The sequence below is a fragment of the Coturnix japonica genome, chromosome 20 (assembly GCF_054131305.1).
Source record: "Coturnix japonica strain WE chromosome 20, WE-NBRP24, whole genome shotgun sequence".
Lineage (NCBI taxonomy): Eukaryota > Metazoa > Chordata > Aves > Galliformes > Phasianidae > Coturnix > Coturnix japonica.
Genome location: NC_140682.1, coordinates 9,279,778 through 9,297,441, shown reverse-complemented (window position 1 = coordinate 9,297,441; position 17,664 = coordinate 9,279,778). Strand labels below are relative to the sequence as shown.

General features: G+C 36.3%; 1 protein-coding gene across 1 annotated transcript; it reads left to right on the top strand.

The window, feature by feature from the left end:
• The first annotated feature begins 24 nt into the window (after nucleotides 1-24).
• Nucleotides 25-17,375, top strand: LOC146757626 (kinesin-like protein KIF20B). Its single transcript, XM_085520701.1, has 16 exons — nucleotides 25-117; nucleotides 3,011-3,206; nucleotides 5,644-6,847; nucleotides 7,288-7,426; nucleotides 7,848-7,970; nucleotides 8,369-8,429; nucleotides 8,673-8,798; nucleotides 9,062-9,201; nucleotides 10,398-10,553; nucleotides 11,482-11,672; nucleotides 12,113-12,251; nucleotides 12,981-13,103; nucleotides 13,501-13,662; nucleotides 14,612-14,776; nucleotides 15,411-15,530; nucleotides 17,038-17,375. The coding sequence occupies exons 1-16, from the start codon at nucleotides 25-27 to the stop codon at nucleotides 17,242-17,244; spliced, it is 3,345 nt and encodes a 1,114-aa protein (XP_085376827.1). The 3' UTR covers nucleotides 17,245-17,375.
• The last annotated feature ends 289 nt before the right edge of the window (nucleotides 17,376-17,664 follow it).

The window sequence follows — 17,664 nt, the reverse complement described above, 5'->3', positions numbered from 1 at the left end:
GTGGGAAAGTGGGGGTTAAGCGGAATGGGTAGGAGTGAGTGCTATGATATAACACTGAAGAAGTTAAGCTGTCAGATCAGTGCTACAGTCTTGATGGAAAACTTTGAAGTGCTGAGAGTTTGTGTTTGAAGCACAATTGATGGATGTGTGCCCTTGGATTGTGGCCTTATCTGAAAGAGGTTAAGTGTGAAAGTAGAGGGAGCAGCCTATGAGGGTGATGTGGCGCTGCAAGACAAAGAACTGAAAAGATGATGATCAGTTGCATTGAATGCAACTGGAAACTCAAAACATAAAAAAAGCAGAAATCTATGGCTGCATGAAGTGGCAGTTCTTGTACATTGTTGGCCTAGTGAAACTCTTGAGGTTAAAAGCAGGATTGGAGTCTGCAATAACTCTTTTGTAATTTCTTGAAATCTGGTTTAAGTAGTGACCAAACATCAAATACTATAAAATATATTAGCTGTTACTAGAATGCCACTTATCTTCCCCCCATATGAATCACTGTCATGTTGTATGTGAATTTGTGAGGTGGGTTTTGAAGCTGAAATTAAAAACTTCTTGTATGGCTGTGTTCATAGTGGCTATCCAGACTATGTGTAGAAATAACAGCTATTATGTAGTCAGCTATTCACCAGTTTTAACTGATTATAAATTGCGTTTCAGGGTGGAGAACATAGCATAGTGCCTGACACCTGTGTTGATCCTGAGGGCATTCTTGATTCTGTGCATTATGATGTCATGGATATTAAAGAGCAAGCTGAGGCAGCACATAGTTCCATTGTATCCCTGGGGGACCCGAAGGAAGATATTGGCTGGTTTGAAAAGCAGCTGGAGAAAACTAACTTTGAACTGATGGAGACCAAAGAAGAGCTAACAGAGAAAAACAGCAAACTACTTAAAACTGAAGAAGAGCTGATGCAGAAGAACAAAGGTGAGTTATGCGATGTGAAAGGTAGAAGACAGAAATAGTTCATTAATCTAAAATAGAAATAACCAGTTTGAGTAGGAATTAGAGAAGATGTTCTACCTTTGGAACCATAGCCTGTAGATAAATGATAGTTTGTTCCTTGTGTATATTCAGGTTCAGCAATTCCACGGTTTTTGGTTATTTCTTTTCTTTTTTTTTTTTCCCCCTCTCCTTTAAACTGCAGCTAGCAGCTTTACGCTTTCGTAAGTATGGGGTTAAATGTCTATATCTTGATTTTTACTTTTATATTGTAATCTCTACTCTTCTTTATGTCTTGTTGATGCAATGTTTTCATTCCAAGAATTATAGAAAACTTTTGAATCACTCCCAATAAGTGAAGACCACATGCAAATTAATTAATCTGTTCAAAAGCTACCTAAACATTAGAATATCTGGAAAAATTGATTACTTAATAAACTATCTATTGGCTACTTATGTAATACAACCTTTTCTGTGTGTTACAGACTTTGAAATGCAGATGATTAAATTGGATGAGTCTGTTGAGCAACTTAAAGAAGCAACTGAGGTAACTTTATCAAGATGTTGTGTAAAATTGTTTTAATTAATTAATTAATTAATACCAACTTGTGGTAGCTTAAAATGCTATTCCAGTAGGCTCAATTAATAGATTTCTTACCGAGCTTAGCTTAACTGAATTTGCCTTTAATGCATTGTGTAATTCAGCTACTTAACACTACATTAGAAACTGATGACTGAATTTTTTTTATTTTTTATTTCCAATCTCAATCAAGGTGCAGAAAGATGACATTATTACAGAGCTACAAGACTTAAAATCTCATTTAGAAGAAAAAGTAAAAGATTATGTGAGTTTTACACATCTCCGTATCCTTATACAAAAAAAGGAAAACACTAATTCTATGCTTGTAATCAACACATTTTTGGAAAACTGATTTTCTGTATGTAGCTGGTACTCGCTTGAAATTGTAAACAATTCAAATTTATCTGAAGGTAGTTGTTGTTAACACAAACAACAAAAATATCAGCGTGTTCCACTAACTCCTGCCTCACACTCCTACATCAGAGGAAGAGCAACAGTAAAAGTATGTTGAGTAGAGTTGGAAGTACGAGTATGAATGGTCAGGATATCTCCACGTTCTATGCAGTCCATAAAACTTTATCCTGACTAATGTACTGCGAGCTACTGAATATGTGAAGACTAGCTTGATTGAGTATGTGTGCATACCACTTCTGGTGGTTTTTGTTCATTTTTTGATGTTTGGTAGCCTGAAGTAGCTCTGAAAACATTTATAGTTAATTCTGTCACTCAGATCTCTAACCTTGTAAGCTTAGCAACTTGACCCTTCTTAGTCTTTGACTGTCTGCATCACTGCAACTTAGTATTTCCATGGTATTAAAGCTGACTGTGATGAGTAGTCATGTCCTCACCTATTACTTCTTCCAAGAACAAGGCTCCAACTCTATCTGTAAGATTGTGTGGCCTGAACACTTCTGAGGCTTTTCTTTTCATAAGCTACTAAAGATGAATAATCAGTCCTTGGCAGTGCCAGCATGGCTTAACAATCGTCATCTTGTAAGTAAGGAAGCTTCACTTGTGGTCAAGGACACAATCTAAAATATGCGTGACAGAGCTGACTAAGCTTTAAAGTTGGATTATATCTGTCACGATGAAAGTGATTTTAGCAGCTTAGCAGAAGTGTGATGTGATGAACTTGTATGAGAGCTGACCATTTGCTCTTTGACCATGTTTGTAATTTTTTTGACTTCTTGGAAACAGGAAATTCTTTGATAAACTGGTAAACTCTTGATTGTGTGCAAGTCTTTTACTTTGTAACCTGCTAGGCTCTTGCTTTCCCTTGTATACTCTACCGAGTATTGCACTTGTCATTATCTGAAGGTGTACTTGTTCTGTCTGCTATTGAGATTTGTAACTGATGTCTATAGAGTCACCAGGTAAATATTTTAGCTGTATGGTTTTGTGTAAATATTTGCCTACAGAAGATTACTGAGACTTAAGTGCTCCTTTTATTAAGCTTCAATGTAACTGATCTTATATCAATACAGGAAAAGACTACCTACCATTTAACTACCATTAAAACAGAACCGGCAGAAGAGAACACTAATAAAGGAACTGAAAGCATCCAATTTTCAGTGCTTTCAGTTAAAGCACTGAAACAAGAGAAAACTGAGTTGGAAGTGGGAAGAAAGCGCAGTACTGATGAAGATAAGCCTACTGTGGAAGAGCCACCTCCAAAGAAAGGTACAGTTTCTTCCATCGTTGAACAGGGTGTCTTCCAAAACAATAAATTGCTTCCTATTCCGGATAGGAAGCAAAAGGCTGTGAAGCACGTTACCTTATGGTATAAGGAGAAAAGCCACTGTGTTAAACTGTAAATAGAAGTAACTGTTATGTAAATATCCCTTTTTCAGAAGGTCCTATGCTGTTCATTTTTGAATGCTTAGGATTAAAATTTTTTTGCACTATTTTTTTCCTTTTTGCTGCTTTTTCCTCATCTGTTGATGCACTTGCAGATTTGGTAATAGTTTTAAAGCAGTTTCTTTAGGATTGTTTCAACTGCTGTTGCTGATCTTCTGAGTAGCATCAGCTGCTCAAGTGCTTTTTTTTGTTTGTTTGTTTTGTTTTTCCTGAAGCAACTATCAAAATTGTTGATGACCTGCTAATTGCTCGCTCATGAGCAATATTTGAGCAAAATGGTTTGGATAAGCTCTGATGCATGTAACTTCACTTCTGGGCACAGCTGAGCATCAGTGTTCCTAGAATTACGGAAGGCATATACAATGTAGAAGGGAAAATGTAAAACTTAGCTGTATTCCCTTCCTTTCTTCTATTCCTCTTGCAAAATATGTGCAAGGGAGAAAGTCAAGGCCTTCTTTGGATGAGATGCTGTTCTTGGATGATTTGTCCCTGCTGCCTTTATTTGGCATAAATATTGAATCCTAATGTGACCACTGAATGGCATCACATATAAGCATCTTACCAGAGACTGAGGGAGGGATGTGGACTCCTCCATACTCCAAATAGTAGTGGGTTTGTTCTAATCATATGACCAAAGCTCTCATTTAAAAATTAATGACAGCAATGCTCCACATAGGAATTAAAATGGGTAGCTAATAGTCACAATGTCAGCATGAAGTTTTCGGTTAAGAAGTACTGAGTATTCAATCATGTTAAAATTTTCTTCTATTTGTGAGTATTAATAGCGTCCAATTTCAAAAAACTCTTAATATATATTCTTTAGCTATGTTAAATATACACAGTAGAACAATGAGCACAGGTATGTTGTGCTGGTTCTTTTGTAGAATTAGTTATATAAGTAGCATGAGCAAAAGTGTTTTAGGAGATGCTAGGTTATCTCAGCTTCAAGTTCAGGGTATTTACACCATTCTCTGAGCTTTTAGGTCTTGTTTCCTATGCTCTGTAATAATGCTTTTTCCCTACTTCCTCTGTAAGGAGCTTCTAGACTGAACATTACACATCTTCTCCCTAGTCTTATTTATCTTGCTTTAGTACTTGCTTGTTGTTTTCAGCATAAAGTGTTTAGATTACTTATAAATCATATTCCCCTCACTAGTGTTGCTGGGTGAGCAGTCAAAACCCAAAACCTGGTTTGGGGTGGAATATGCCACTGCTGTTTCTTCAGTATGACTTTTAAATCAGTTGAGGGCCGTATATAAAACTCCTTAGATGAGTTAAGAGGCTGTTTCCATGCAGTACATGTGAATCTGTATGTAATGCAGGCTGCACGTGGGCACTATAAAATTCTGCATTGTAGTAATAAAAGGACTGTACAAGAATCACCATTGAATATATTGTTGTGGTGACCCAATCCCTAGTAAGTCTTGACTTATATTTATTTTTTTTAATACTTAAAGTATGCATATTATGGAATGGACATAACTGGATTCTAAAGCAATGTTGAAATACAGAAGTTGCTTTTGATAGAAAGAAAATGCATGTGATTTTAGCTAATTGCTCACCAGTTAAAGAAAAAAACAGCCCCAAGCTAATGGAATATTTATGGAAACTTGAATCTGCAAATTTGTACAACTTTATGAGTGAACTTTATATGCAAAAGAGTAAGTGTGGACAGAAGTAGGAATCCTCATATTTTGTTTAGAGATGAACTGAATAAGAGAGACAGATATCAACACTTAAGTGATCAACTTGTCCAGGGTTTTATCTTTCTTTTGAAAGTAAGAGGACTATGAGTTGGAATGAAATTTCTTAGAGAACTGTTTATCTACCATTTAGATGTAGATGGAGTGATTCCTGGCTGCCTTATAGGGATTGCTGAAGCAGGGAAGATAGAAAGAATATAGCTGTGAATTATCTATCTCGTTCCCATGTTTCTTAAATCTAATTAGATTTTCTACTGGTGTGGAGTGGAAGGTTTGAGTAGTGCCATGGTAAAAGTGTTCTTCCAGACTGAAAACCTTTTGCTGTTAATTCTGTATAGAAATCTGAGGCACCTGATTACGTGTTCAGAGGACTTTAATTCCTTCACTAGTATCAAATACTATGTGATGTGAGGGCATGGCTTGCATATTACGACAGTGTTTCACTTAGAAGTTGCTACTTGGTGTTGTGAACTGCTATGTAATAATTATTTTAATCAATCTGAGCTACATTCCTTTTCCCCTTTTTTTTTTGGTTTGTTTGTTTGTTTGTTTTACAGTAGTTGTAAATGAGAGAAAGAAAAAGAACACTGTAGAGCAAAGGACAATTGAACACATGAAACAAAAGTGCTCCGCGTACCGAAAGGAAGTACTAGCACTGAGGGAAAGAACTGAAATCTTGGAACATCATTTAGCTGTGCTTGAAGAACAATGCAGAAGAGAAAAAAATAATAAAGAAGATTTCAGTAAGCAGGTAACAAGCCTGCGTATTGAGCTTTCTTTTTCTGAAGAAACAGCTGATGCCCTCCGTGAACAAATTCTGCAGGGTCAAGCTGACTATCGGGAAATTGCTTCTGAACTGGATGAACAGAAATCTATAAATATGACACTAGAAGACAAAAATGCCCAACTAACTAACAACATAGAAGTTGCCAAAGAATATATAATTGATAAAGTGTCACAAGTAAAAGAAATGCGGACCAAATTAGATGAATTATACAAATGTCACTTAGAGTTTCACGCCATCGGTACTGACTTTGTCAGTGTAAAGGATTCCTCAGACTGTGAAAAAGATGAGCCAGGGACATCTCAAATTAGTTCTGCATGCATTCAGTCACAGACTTCTTCCATCTCAGATCTTGTGCAGGACCTCTCCTTTAACTATAGTCTTGAAAGGATTTGGGAAGTATGCAGAAGTATTGTTGATGTTTCCTCACAAAAAAGTCAGCACATCAAAGCACTGCTTCAAGACAATGAAAACCTAAAGGCGGGACTGAATAATGCTGAAAATCATAATCGTCAACTTGTAATGAAGCTATGTGAGATTACAACTCACACTAGTCAGGAAGAAGATCTTGTGAATCAGTTACATGAGCAAATAGAGAAGAAAACTCAGGAGTTTGAAGAAAAGACTGCAGAAGATCAGAGAGTGATTGCACAATTTCAGGAGGAAGTTGCCAACTGTGAGGTAAAAATAAGAGAGCTTGAATATCTCTTGGAGGCTTCCAAGACAATGGAAGACAATGTGTCAAAACTCAATGAATTACTTAAAGAAAAAGAATCTATTATTGTTAATCTGGAGACAGTTACAGCAACTCTGCAGGAGAAGTCTGCAAATGCAGACAAAAAGTTTGAAGAGTTAAGTAGCAAAGAAGCAAATCTGATTCAAGAAGTTATGCAGATGAAAAACAGCTTGGAGCAGATGAAACACTCTCTTCGGGAAAAGGAAAAGAGTGAAATGGAGAAAGTGCAACATATAGAATCGTAAATAACCACTGAGTTAACTTAGAGCCCTTTGAGAATGAACTAGAGTTAAAAATAGTTAATGGGAACATCCCTTCGACTTAATGCATCTGCATGCTTATCAATGGCCAAACTACTACTTTAGGATGCTTTGGTATGCTACTTGAGTTCCAAGGGAAAACAGGAGTGTGCAAGGAAATAAAGAATAATATGGGGATTGCTGGTGGTTTTGTTGTACATCCCTCAGAATAGCATCTGAATAATTTATTGCTTCAGCATCTGATTATGAGAAGCAAGCTGAAATTCAAAAGTAATTGTTTAAATCTTGTCACTGGTCTAGATAGATTTAAGAGTCTATTTACAAATAGAAACCAACAGGCAGGGCATGGATTAAGCTGTAATTGCTGTTTCCATGAGATGTGTAACAATAATGTTCTTTGTCTCTTTATTTTTAACATAAGGCTAGAAAATATTCTTTCTGAGAGTTCTGCCCTTGTAGTGAATTTGAAAAAAGATTTGCAGAGGAAAGAAGAAGAGTATGCAGATCTAAAAGACAAACATTCAGATGCCAAGAAACAAATTCAGCAAGTACAAAGCGAGGTTTGTAACTCCAAAGCCTAAAACCTAAGTCTTGTGAAAAAACGCTGATAACTGGGAAGAAGAATGCTATTTACTTGAAGAGAAATAGACTAATTTCCAGAGGCTCTTTAATATAAGCATGTATATTTTTTTTCTTCAATTTCAGCTTCAGTGATGTTAATAGTTAAAATTTAATTATTAAACAAGAAGATATTTTAAAACCCATTTTGCAGGATCTTAGTCTGAAAGTTTATTGGGTGTGCTTGGGGTGGAAAATTGAAGCTTAAAAACGAATTCATGTCTTCCTTGGTAACCTTGCACTTGCTGTCATTTTCCTACTCAGCACTTGTTTGTGAATTCCTCTTTATTTAACAAAGAAGTATTTGGCCAGGTTGGATTACAGAAGTCTTTTAATGAACCGTGAGCTGTGCTTACATTACAGGTGTCCACGATGCGTTCTGTGGAGGAATCCCTCAGGATCAAGACGTATGAACTTGAAAGGGTTATTAACTATTTTAAGGATGAGCTGGATTATAAAGACTTCTATATCCAACAACTTAAGCAGGTATTTTACTTGCTCTTATTTTTTATTAAATGAATGATGCAGGTTTTCCAAGCAACAGGAAAAAGGTCAAAAAAAAAAAAAAAATTGGAACAAAATGAAAGTGGCCAACTGAAATTAGTGGTAGACCATGAAAGATATTCAAATAATTAGTCACTACAGAGCACTGGCAGATTGCTTTAAATACAATAATCTGCATAGTAAATACATATGTAATACATGCATGTAACCTGATCTTGTTGAGTGACATCACGATATGTTAATTGAAATGTCTTACCATAAACTCTTTTTATCAGCTTTAGTCCTTATTTATGCTATATGAAAAACTTATTAATTCTAGGCTGTCTTAAAGATTCTGCTTGTTTTTACTGTGTATGCTTTTCTTTCAACATGAAATATAGGAGCTGGTGGAAACTGAGAGGATGGAAGATATCTCCGAAGACTATGACCAACTATGTGACGGTCAGCCATTATTTGTGTGTGTGTGTGTGTGTGTGTGGAATATCTGTGTAAATGTTGTCACATTGCTAATGACTTTGTGTCTTCTGTGTTTCGATTTTAAAACATGTCTGCATATATTTGTATGTAAATATTTCAATGGAGATGCTCTATTTCTTTTAAAAGAGCTTTTGGTCATTGGAGAATCTTGATTTGAGAATAATGGGAGCTAGTAGGGAGTTCATCTGTAAATTTTCAATCCTTCAGATCTGTGTGCAAGGGATAGAACAATTGAAGTTATGCGGATGACATTAGAAGAACAAGAGGAAATGCAGCTTGAACAAGATGAAATGCTTCAAGCTCAGTTAGAAGAGAACCAAAAATTAGCTTCAGGTAATCTTTCCAGGGAAAGGGAGCAGGGATGCAAAAGGGGTTTAGATGTACTGTGATAGCCACTTCCATTTTCATGTAACTGTTACTTAGGCATTAACGTTCCATAGTAAACAACAAATCTCTTGTAGTTAAAGGCTTCTGTTATTTCTTTATGTCTGTAGCAGATAAAACTGAAGCAGCTTTAGTAAAAAGTCATTGGTGTGGTATTTCAAATATATATTTGAAATGATATGCTATCTAACCTCATTTTGTGTATTGAGTAGAACTGATTGCATGGAAACAGAAATACAGTGAGCTGGAATACCAGAGCAATAGTGACTGGCAGCAAAAGAACAACAAAAGTGATGAGGCAAATTTGAATGTAAACAATACAGAATTAATAAAGCTGCAAAAAGAGCTGGAGGTAACTTAACTTCAAAGTTGTAACTTAATAAAGTAAACTGTTATATTGATTACAGAAACTTCCTGTAAAAGCTGCAGTGCAACATGCAATAGGGACCAGGTGCAGCTTTTTTGTGGTACGTTAAGAATGGCATCACTGATGCCCCCATAGTATAGGAAGTGTAGCCTTCCCTACATTATGCTGCCATGAGCAATGCTTCTTTTGCTGGCCTCTGAACAGTTAGTTGTCTTATCCCATCTGATGTTATTTTTTGTTGTTGTTGTTTGTTTGTTTTTTTAAATAAAAGTAATGGGCTGGCAGTGGGAGTTTTCTAAGTGAGTATACAATAGGTTACATCCACTCTGTTAGTGGAATGGTTCTGAACTTCTTTCCTCCTTCACCTTGAGTAAGCTTATTCATGATATTTTTTTTAATGCGCAGAGCCAATTCACTTTTTCAAGAAGAGGGGAAAGTTGAACATTCATTGCTTCATTCTATACCACGTCAATGTGCTATAAGCAGAGTATACTTATACAATTGTTGTTTGCAAGAAAGGAATACTAACTCAAAGCAAATTGTAACTTACGGTGTATTTGTCAAAACTGTTTTCTGTTAGTTGCTCGGGCAACTAATATAAGCTATCAAAATCATCATCTAACTTTATCACCAGGAAGCCTTTTTTGTTGGGCTGCAGGTCTACTAATTTTCCTTGGTTAAAAGACTTTTATTTTTTCCAAGCAGTTTCTCAGGTGCTCTGTCCTATATATGAGAATGTCTGCCAGTAGGTTTGATAGGAAAGGAGACTACTCCTACAGTGTAAACTATGTTGCTTTTCTTTGTCTTTCAACCCTAAAGGAGCTGCAAGTTTTTCTACAACTGCTGCAAGGCAGCGTAAAGTGTTAGAAGTTTTTAAGTTAAAAGAGTTTTTCTTATACTGACTTTTGGTGTAAGTTCTGTAAAGCTTGTGTGAACATTTATAAAGAAAAAGAGATGTTTTATGGAGGCTCTCCAGTCTGAATAAGAAATACTGGAAATGATTATTTTTTAATGGAAAAGAACAAATGATTATCCAATACCTGCCTTTGGGAATATTCTGTAGTAAAAACTGCTAATGTTTCTGTTATCTTGCAGAAACAAGTCTATTTAATGATGACCTGGCTTTTAAGACTTTTATTCCTTAATGACTCACTATTTCATTTTTGGTTTCTTTGAAATAGGAAAGTGAGACTAAGTATCAAACTGATAGAAAAAAGTGGCTGGAGGAGAAAGAAGAGCTCCTAAATCAGATAAAAGAAGCTGAGAATCTTCGCAACAAAGAAATGAAACAATTTGCTGAGGACCGACAACATTACGAAAAGCAACAAGCAGAAACTGTAAGTGATGAGGTCCTGGCAGAGTTGTCTGGTGCCTGTAGTTTGGAGACAACTACATACCAAGTATTAACAGTAAGGGTGCATAAGAGCAGATTGTCCAAGTCCCCTTGCTTTCTTATGCGCCAAAGCCCATATGAGAACTGCTTGATTTGGAAAAGGAAGGAATGGGGGGGCCACAAAAAGAAAGATCTTTCATAAGTGCATAATGAAATGTCACGTATGTGGGACATCAATAAGAAAATTACAGTTGAAAAATAGATCACTATTTAATGAGGCTAAGAAAGTATTTTGTACAATAGCTTTTGTTTGTTCTCTTTTCTGCAAAGCAGAAGTCCATTAAGCCTTTATAAGGAAGAAAAGGCAATTGAGTTTCTAAAGAAACCCCACAAACTTCTCTCCAGATACTGAATAAAAATACTTGGTCAAACGGCCACAGTTTTGCTCCTTTATCACTTTCCAAATAGTGACTGATAACAAAGTCACTTGAGTTACTTGAGCTGTTTGCTGGGCTCTTGTCATGTAACTTCTTAAACATGTGAATCTGTACATTCTGCAAAGCTTTTTTTACATCTGGAAGTAGTTAGTCCTGACTTTCTGGATCTGCAAGCAGCATAGAAGGATGTGAGGAGCTTAGTATTATTATCACTTTGTGACTTTATTTTCCTAAAGCTCATTAGTAATCATTAAGTGAGCAAATTGAAGTTCTTAAATAATACTAATATTTTTTCACAAGGAGAGTAATGTAGGTTGTCTAATAGAAGCATGGTTTTGCTTCTGTAAGTTTGTAGTGCAACTACTTCTAGAGCTCCTGTGGATCTTGAAGAGATCATACATTTACTAAGACTGTAAAACGGTGCTAACTACCGAAGTGTTAGAACAGTTCAGTGTGTAGTAGGTGATGTTCACTGTTCATCTGTTCTTCATTTAGGAAAGACTTGTTGCCCAGCTGGAGGAAAAGGACCGTAATCTTCAAAAGTGGCGTGAGGAGAGAGATCAGTTAGTAGAAGCTTTGGAAGAACAGCTCAAAAGTTTGGCTTTAAATGAAAGCTTGGAGCAGATGAAACATTCTCTTCGGGAAAAGGAAAAGAGTGAAATGGAGAAAGTGCAACGTGTAGAATCGTAAGTAACCACTGAGTTAACTTAGAGCCCTTTGAGAATGAACTAGAGTTAAAAATAGTTAATGGGAACATCCCTTCGACTTAATGCATCTGCATGCTTATCAATGGCCAAAATACTACTTTAGGATGCTTTGGTATGCTACTTGAGTTCCAAGGGAAAACAGGAATGTGCAAGGAAATGAAGAATAATATGGGGATTGCTGGTGGTTTTGTTGTACATCCCTCAGAATAGCATCTGAATAATTTATTGCTTCAGCATCTGATTATGAGAAGCAAGCTGAAATTCAAAAGTAATTGTTTAAATCTTGTCACTGGTCTAGATAGATTTAAGAGTCTATTTACAAATAGAAACCAACAGGCAGGGCATGGATTAAGCTGTAATTGCTGTTTCCATGAGATGTGTAACAGTAATGTTCTTTGTCTCTTTATTTTTAACATAAGGCTAGAAAATATTCTTTCTGAGAGTTCTGCCCTTGTACTGAATTTGAAAAAAGATTTGCAGAGGAAAGAAGAAGAGTATGCAGATCTAAAAGACAAACATTCTGATGCCGAGAAACAAATTCAGCAAGTACAAAGCGAGGTTTGTAGTCAACTGAGATATTTTTTTCTGTAAGATTATGCTTGGCTTTCTGCTGTTAAAACTTCTCAAACTTTAACTATGAAGCTGGAAATTTCACACTAGTGTGGCTAGCAGCAAATCTTAGGTAAAGTTGCCATTGAAGCTCTAGAGGGGACCAGAAGTTAAAACATGGTTTCACATAGAGAATGAACAGAGGAAAGTAAAGTTGGTTGGTAGTCTGGAATAAGGTTTGTGAAGAGAATAGCTAATCTGCCTCTGGAGGGGACTTGTTATTATCTCTACGTTACTGGTGACTTGCCATTGGTATCCGTGGTAACTCCAAAGCCTAAAACCTAAGTCTTGTGAAAAAACGCTGATAACTGGGAAGAAGAATGCTATTTACTTGAAGAGAAATAGACTAATTTCCAGAGGCTCTTTAATATAAGCATGTATATTTTTTTTCTTAAGTTTCAGCTTCAGTGATGTTAATAGTTAAAATTTAATTATTAAACAAGTAGATATTTTAAAACCCATTTTGCAGGATCTTAGTCTGAAAGTTTATTGGGTGTGCTTGGGGTGGAAAATTGAAGCTTAAAAATGAATTCATGTCTTCCTTGGTAACCTTGCACTTGCTGTCATTTTCCTACTCAGCACTTGTTTGTGAATTCCTCTTTATTTAACAAAGAAGTATTTGGCCAGGTTGGATTACAGAAGTCTTTTAATGAACCGTGAGCTGTGCTTACATTACAGGTGTCCACGATGCGTTCTGTGGAGGAATCCCTCAGGATCAAGACGTATGAACTTGAAAGGATTAATAACCAGTTTAAGGATGAGCTGGATTATAAAGACTATACTATCCAACAACTTAAACAGGTATTTTACTTGCTCTTAATTTTTATTAAATGAATGATGCAGGTTTTCCAAGCAACAGGAAAAAGGTCAAAAAAAAAAAAAAATTGGAGCAAAATGAAAGTGGCCAACTGAAATTAGTGGTAGACCATGAAAGATATTCAAATAATTAGTCACTACAGAGCACTGGCAGATTGTTTTCAATACAATAATCTGCATAGTAAATACATATGTAATACATGCATGTAACCTGATCTTGTTGAGTGACATCAAGATATGTTAATTGAAATGTCTTACCATAAACTCTTCCTATCAGCTTGAGTCCTTATTTATGCTATATGAAAAACTTATTAATTCTAGGCTGTCTTAAAGATTCTGCTTGTTTTTACTGTGTATGCTTTTCTTTCAACATGAAATATAGGAGCTGGAGGAAAAGGACCATGATATTCAAAAGTGGCGTGAGGAGAGAGATCAGTTAGTAGAAGCTTTGGAAGAACAGCTCAAAACTTTGGCTTCTATTGCCATACAAAAAGAGACAGAAATAGCAGAACTGAGACAATCTGCATTAAAGGATTCAAGCAAGGTCAGCTCTCCTTTCCTCCTACCTGATTAGCTACCCATAAATTCTGTAAAACTCCTGTACCTGCTCTTTGTATTCTGGGTGTGCTTCTGTTCTTGAACACTGTTGTATTGACATCATGTGCAACTAACCAAAAAAAGCACCAGCTTTTATTTTGGTTCTTCAGAAACAGAATTTCTGTTAATTACTAAAATTTCAATTTTTTCAGTAGTTCAAATAAACAGATGTCAGTTTGATGCTTATGATCCTACAGTCAGATTGGACATCTGTAGCTTTTTCTGATAATTCACAGCATTTCCAGATCCCAAGCTAGGCTCAATACTCAGACAGTAGTTCTGTCTCAGGTTTCTTACTTTCTTTGCTTTCTCTGAGGTAGTATCTACAATGGCATGAAAAGACAGAAGGGGACGTGGAGAGAGATTAAGGGAAGCATCAAAAAGCAGAGGGGGGATGATCTCTGGAAGTTTCATTTCTTATTTCAACATCCAGCTTTTAATCAGGATAGCCAATCTAAGCCGTAGCATAGAATTTCAGAAGCTAAACAGAAGACTAAATGAGTTGTGCTCTTTTGAGAATGTTTGGATTCACTTTCTCTGAGAAGAAAGATGTTCTCATAGCAAAACTGCCCCTACAACTGCCGACTTTCTCACAGTACTGAGGATTTGGGAACAAATAAAGCTCGGGTTATTATATCTTAAGAGAGATGAAGGCTGAAGCACATAAGTAAAATAGAAGAATCAAAATATATTGTATTACAACTTCCCAGGCAATTCTGTGACTACTGCACTTGTAACAGTGACCGTACAAATCCGTGAAATGTTACTGTTCTTGAATAGTTAAGTGTTCTAGCCTGCAATTCTAAAACTGATGCTACTAAGTAATTGCAATACTGCTTGTGTGTGTTAATTCCTTTTGCCAATCCCACAACTCAGCAGTTTTTACTGTTTATTAGGATAATGCAACTGTGATAGAAGAGTTAAGAAAAGAACTGGCTGACAAAGATGACTTTATAAAGGAATTAAAACAACGCATTAACCACAGTAGCCCTCAGTGTTTGCCAGAAATACCTTTACTTGAAGAAAGACAAAGTAGAAGGAATGACTCTGTAAATGAAAAGGTATGATTATATTTATAGAAAGTCAGTTCTTAACATCTTGTTAACCCCTTTTTGTTCTTCTGTTTTCCTAGGAGATACTGGAGCTGGAATCATTTTTCTTAGCATATAGTCCTTTAACTACATATTCAGTGATGAGTACTTGTTGGTTCTTTTTGTCTTCCACTCAAACATGAGCTCTCATCTTCTCAAAAATATTTTATTTACTAGAACACCATCTCTCTGTGTACATTATGGAACTTTTCCATGCAGTTTTCCATGTATTCGTATGTGGATGCTGAAGATTAGGCAGAGGTTTAGCCTTTGGTGTTCTAACATAGCAGCTGTGAGCGTGCAGAGTATGGGGGGAATGGATGACAAAACGACCAGCGTTACAGATTTTGTCCCTAAATAATGTCTCGCTTTCTCTCTTTTGGAGGCAGAATCCTGCCTGAGACTGTTAGTGAGACCCAGTAGGGTGTATCTGAAGATCACACAATGAATAGATGTTACTACCTTCCCACAGTTGTGCTGTGTTTCAGCTTACGTGTTCATGTGGCATCTGAGCTTGAGGTTTTACACTGTAACTTTAGAAAACTCGAGATATTTTGGAGGTCTAATGCATAGCCTAATCTTTACTCCTTTTAAATATTTACAGCCTAGGAAACAACAAAGCAAAACTCAAACTGGAGAAAGTATTCCATTAAGATGCAAAGCTGAAGACAATTATTTGTCACGTCGATGTACTAGGAGCCTCACTTCATTAAATGAATCTGAGGTTAGTATGAAACTTCAGATCTGAAAATGTTGTGATTGTATTGCTTTTGATAAGGAATGAGTAGGAAAAGATCTCATGTTCTCTAAACAATTCCCAAGTTTTAATTTATTTATCCCTTTCAAGGTGATCAGATCACCTGTTTTTATAGCCTTTGATAGGAATAAAAGCTGTTGAAACAATTGTGTGATGCATTTTTGTCAGGTGCTGTTGAAAACTCTCCTCATGTTAATGCTTATGAAGTGGCTCAGGATTAGATAAGTTACTTGGAAAAAATTCATGGAGCCACTGAAACGGGCACAGCAAATTGAACTTATTTTCTTCCTCTGCAGGATTTCTGGAGATTGTTTTGTTAGCAGATGATGTTAATCATTCCTATATAAGTTTTTAATTGCTAACTTTCATAAAATAGCAGTTACATATATTTTAAAAACAAAGTATTTATTAACCAACTTAATTCTTGGAAATACAGTGGGTGGTGATACTCCATTCAGATTCTTAGCAGAGCCTGATAAAGTGGCTCTGACTACTTTTTGTCTTTCTACAGTCTTTGGTAACTTTTTGAGAGGAAGAAGACTCCCCTCAGGGGGTCGGAACAGTGTAAGTAGTAAAAGCTGCTAGTCTGTGTTTGGGACACTGGAGTTTGCTAGTTACTAGCAGCAGTAGAAGCAGCCATCTACCATTTTCTGATGTCCCCAGCAGCCTGTCTTCCATGTGTTCAACCAGCATCTGAACTCATTTTTGATACGCTAGCTGAATTCCTGCCATAGAGAAGGAGGAGTCCAGGTGATCTCAGTTCTGACTTTGTTGTTCCTGTTGATAAAAACAGGATTGGGTGGATTGTGGACAGTAAGTGCTGCTGGGGAAATGCATACTGACATTTCCCTGTCACTTAGCTGTGCATTTGCTGCCATTTGACCATGAGCAGGTACATGATAGCCTTCAGCTTAAGTACGGTGTCATTGCTTGAATGTCTGTATTCTCTCCAGGGAAAAGATAGCAATGGAGTTCTTTAATGACTTGTACTGGGCTTGCACCTTGCCAGCTGGACCTTACTTATGTAAATAACATCTCTAGTGTAGAAGAGGAAGGGCAAATTCCCTAAGATTAAGCTGGAAGTTAATCGAACACTTGAATCAAATGCTCCTGTTCCTGCCCAATTCTGACGCAGCAGAGTTGAGATGAAGAAAATCGTGTCAGTTCTACCACCATTCTCTATAAAAAAAAGTGTAGTTGTCTGTGCCCTTGAGAAAAAATGACTTGTAAAGTATCAGGCTCAGTTTAACATGGAGAACTTATTTTGTGATCATAGATTGGAAATAATTTTAAATGTAACAAGTTCTAGGAAAGAAGGGTAAAACTCTGCTGTAACTGAAATAGACTCCTTCTGTTACAAGTGTTCTTACAGCAGGAAAATCGAATGCTTACATATCCTTTTCCAGATGCTTTATAGCTTTTTAATCTCATGGCTACCTTAACACTTGCACTTAAAATTCTTCTGTGCTATCAGGAGCATTTGGAAACTGTCCTCGACTCTTCTGGAGTGTCCACAGAAAATGGCAAAACTAGTCGGTTCCCAAAACCGGAGCTGGAAATCCCACTGACACCTCTGCAACCTGATAAGATGGAGATAAAGCAGCACGGCAGCATGATACCTTTAGGAGTAAAAATGCCTAAGGCAAAAAAGAAAAGAAGTGATGACATGGATGAGGTATGACCTAGACCCAACAGAAAACAAAATATCTGGTGCCTTTTTACCATTCTCATTTAAGCATTAAAAAAAATGCTATTTCTACCTCAGTAAAGTAGTTGAAGAATTTAATCAATGAACTGCTTTAATGAACAAAACTAATAGCCAAGCTCAGTGATAATGGTTTAAGAGAAGGGAATTTCTCTTAACTCCATTGTGTATTTTCTTTGAAACCTGTAGACATAAATCAGCTTTTTAGACATCATGAGATGTCTAATACTGATATCTTAATGTCCTGTTTTTATAATTGAATGCTTATTTATTATTTGATTTACAGTGGAATAGTTACCACTAGCAAATACTTCCCTACTATTAGCAAAAATGTTTAAAGTGTTCACTTTTGTGACATCAATTGTTCTTTCCAAAAGAATCATGGCTGAAACTTGT

Coding starts and splice junctions, on each gene's coding strand:
- LOC146757626 (XM_085520701.1), top strand. CDS start 25: ATGGGTAGGAGTGAGTGCTATGATATAACACTGAAGAAGTTAAGCTGT. Junction 8,430..8,672: donor CTATGACCAACTATGTGACG/GTCAGCCATTAT, acceptor TCAATCCTTCAG/ATCTGTGTGCAAGGGATAGA. Junction 10,554..11,481: donor AAAAGCAACAAGCAGAAACT/GTAAGTGATGAG, acceptor TTCTTCATTTAG/GAAAGACTTGTTGCCCAGCT.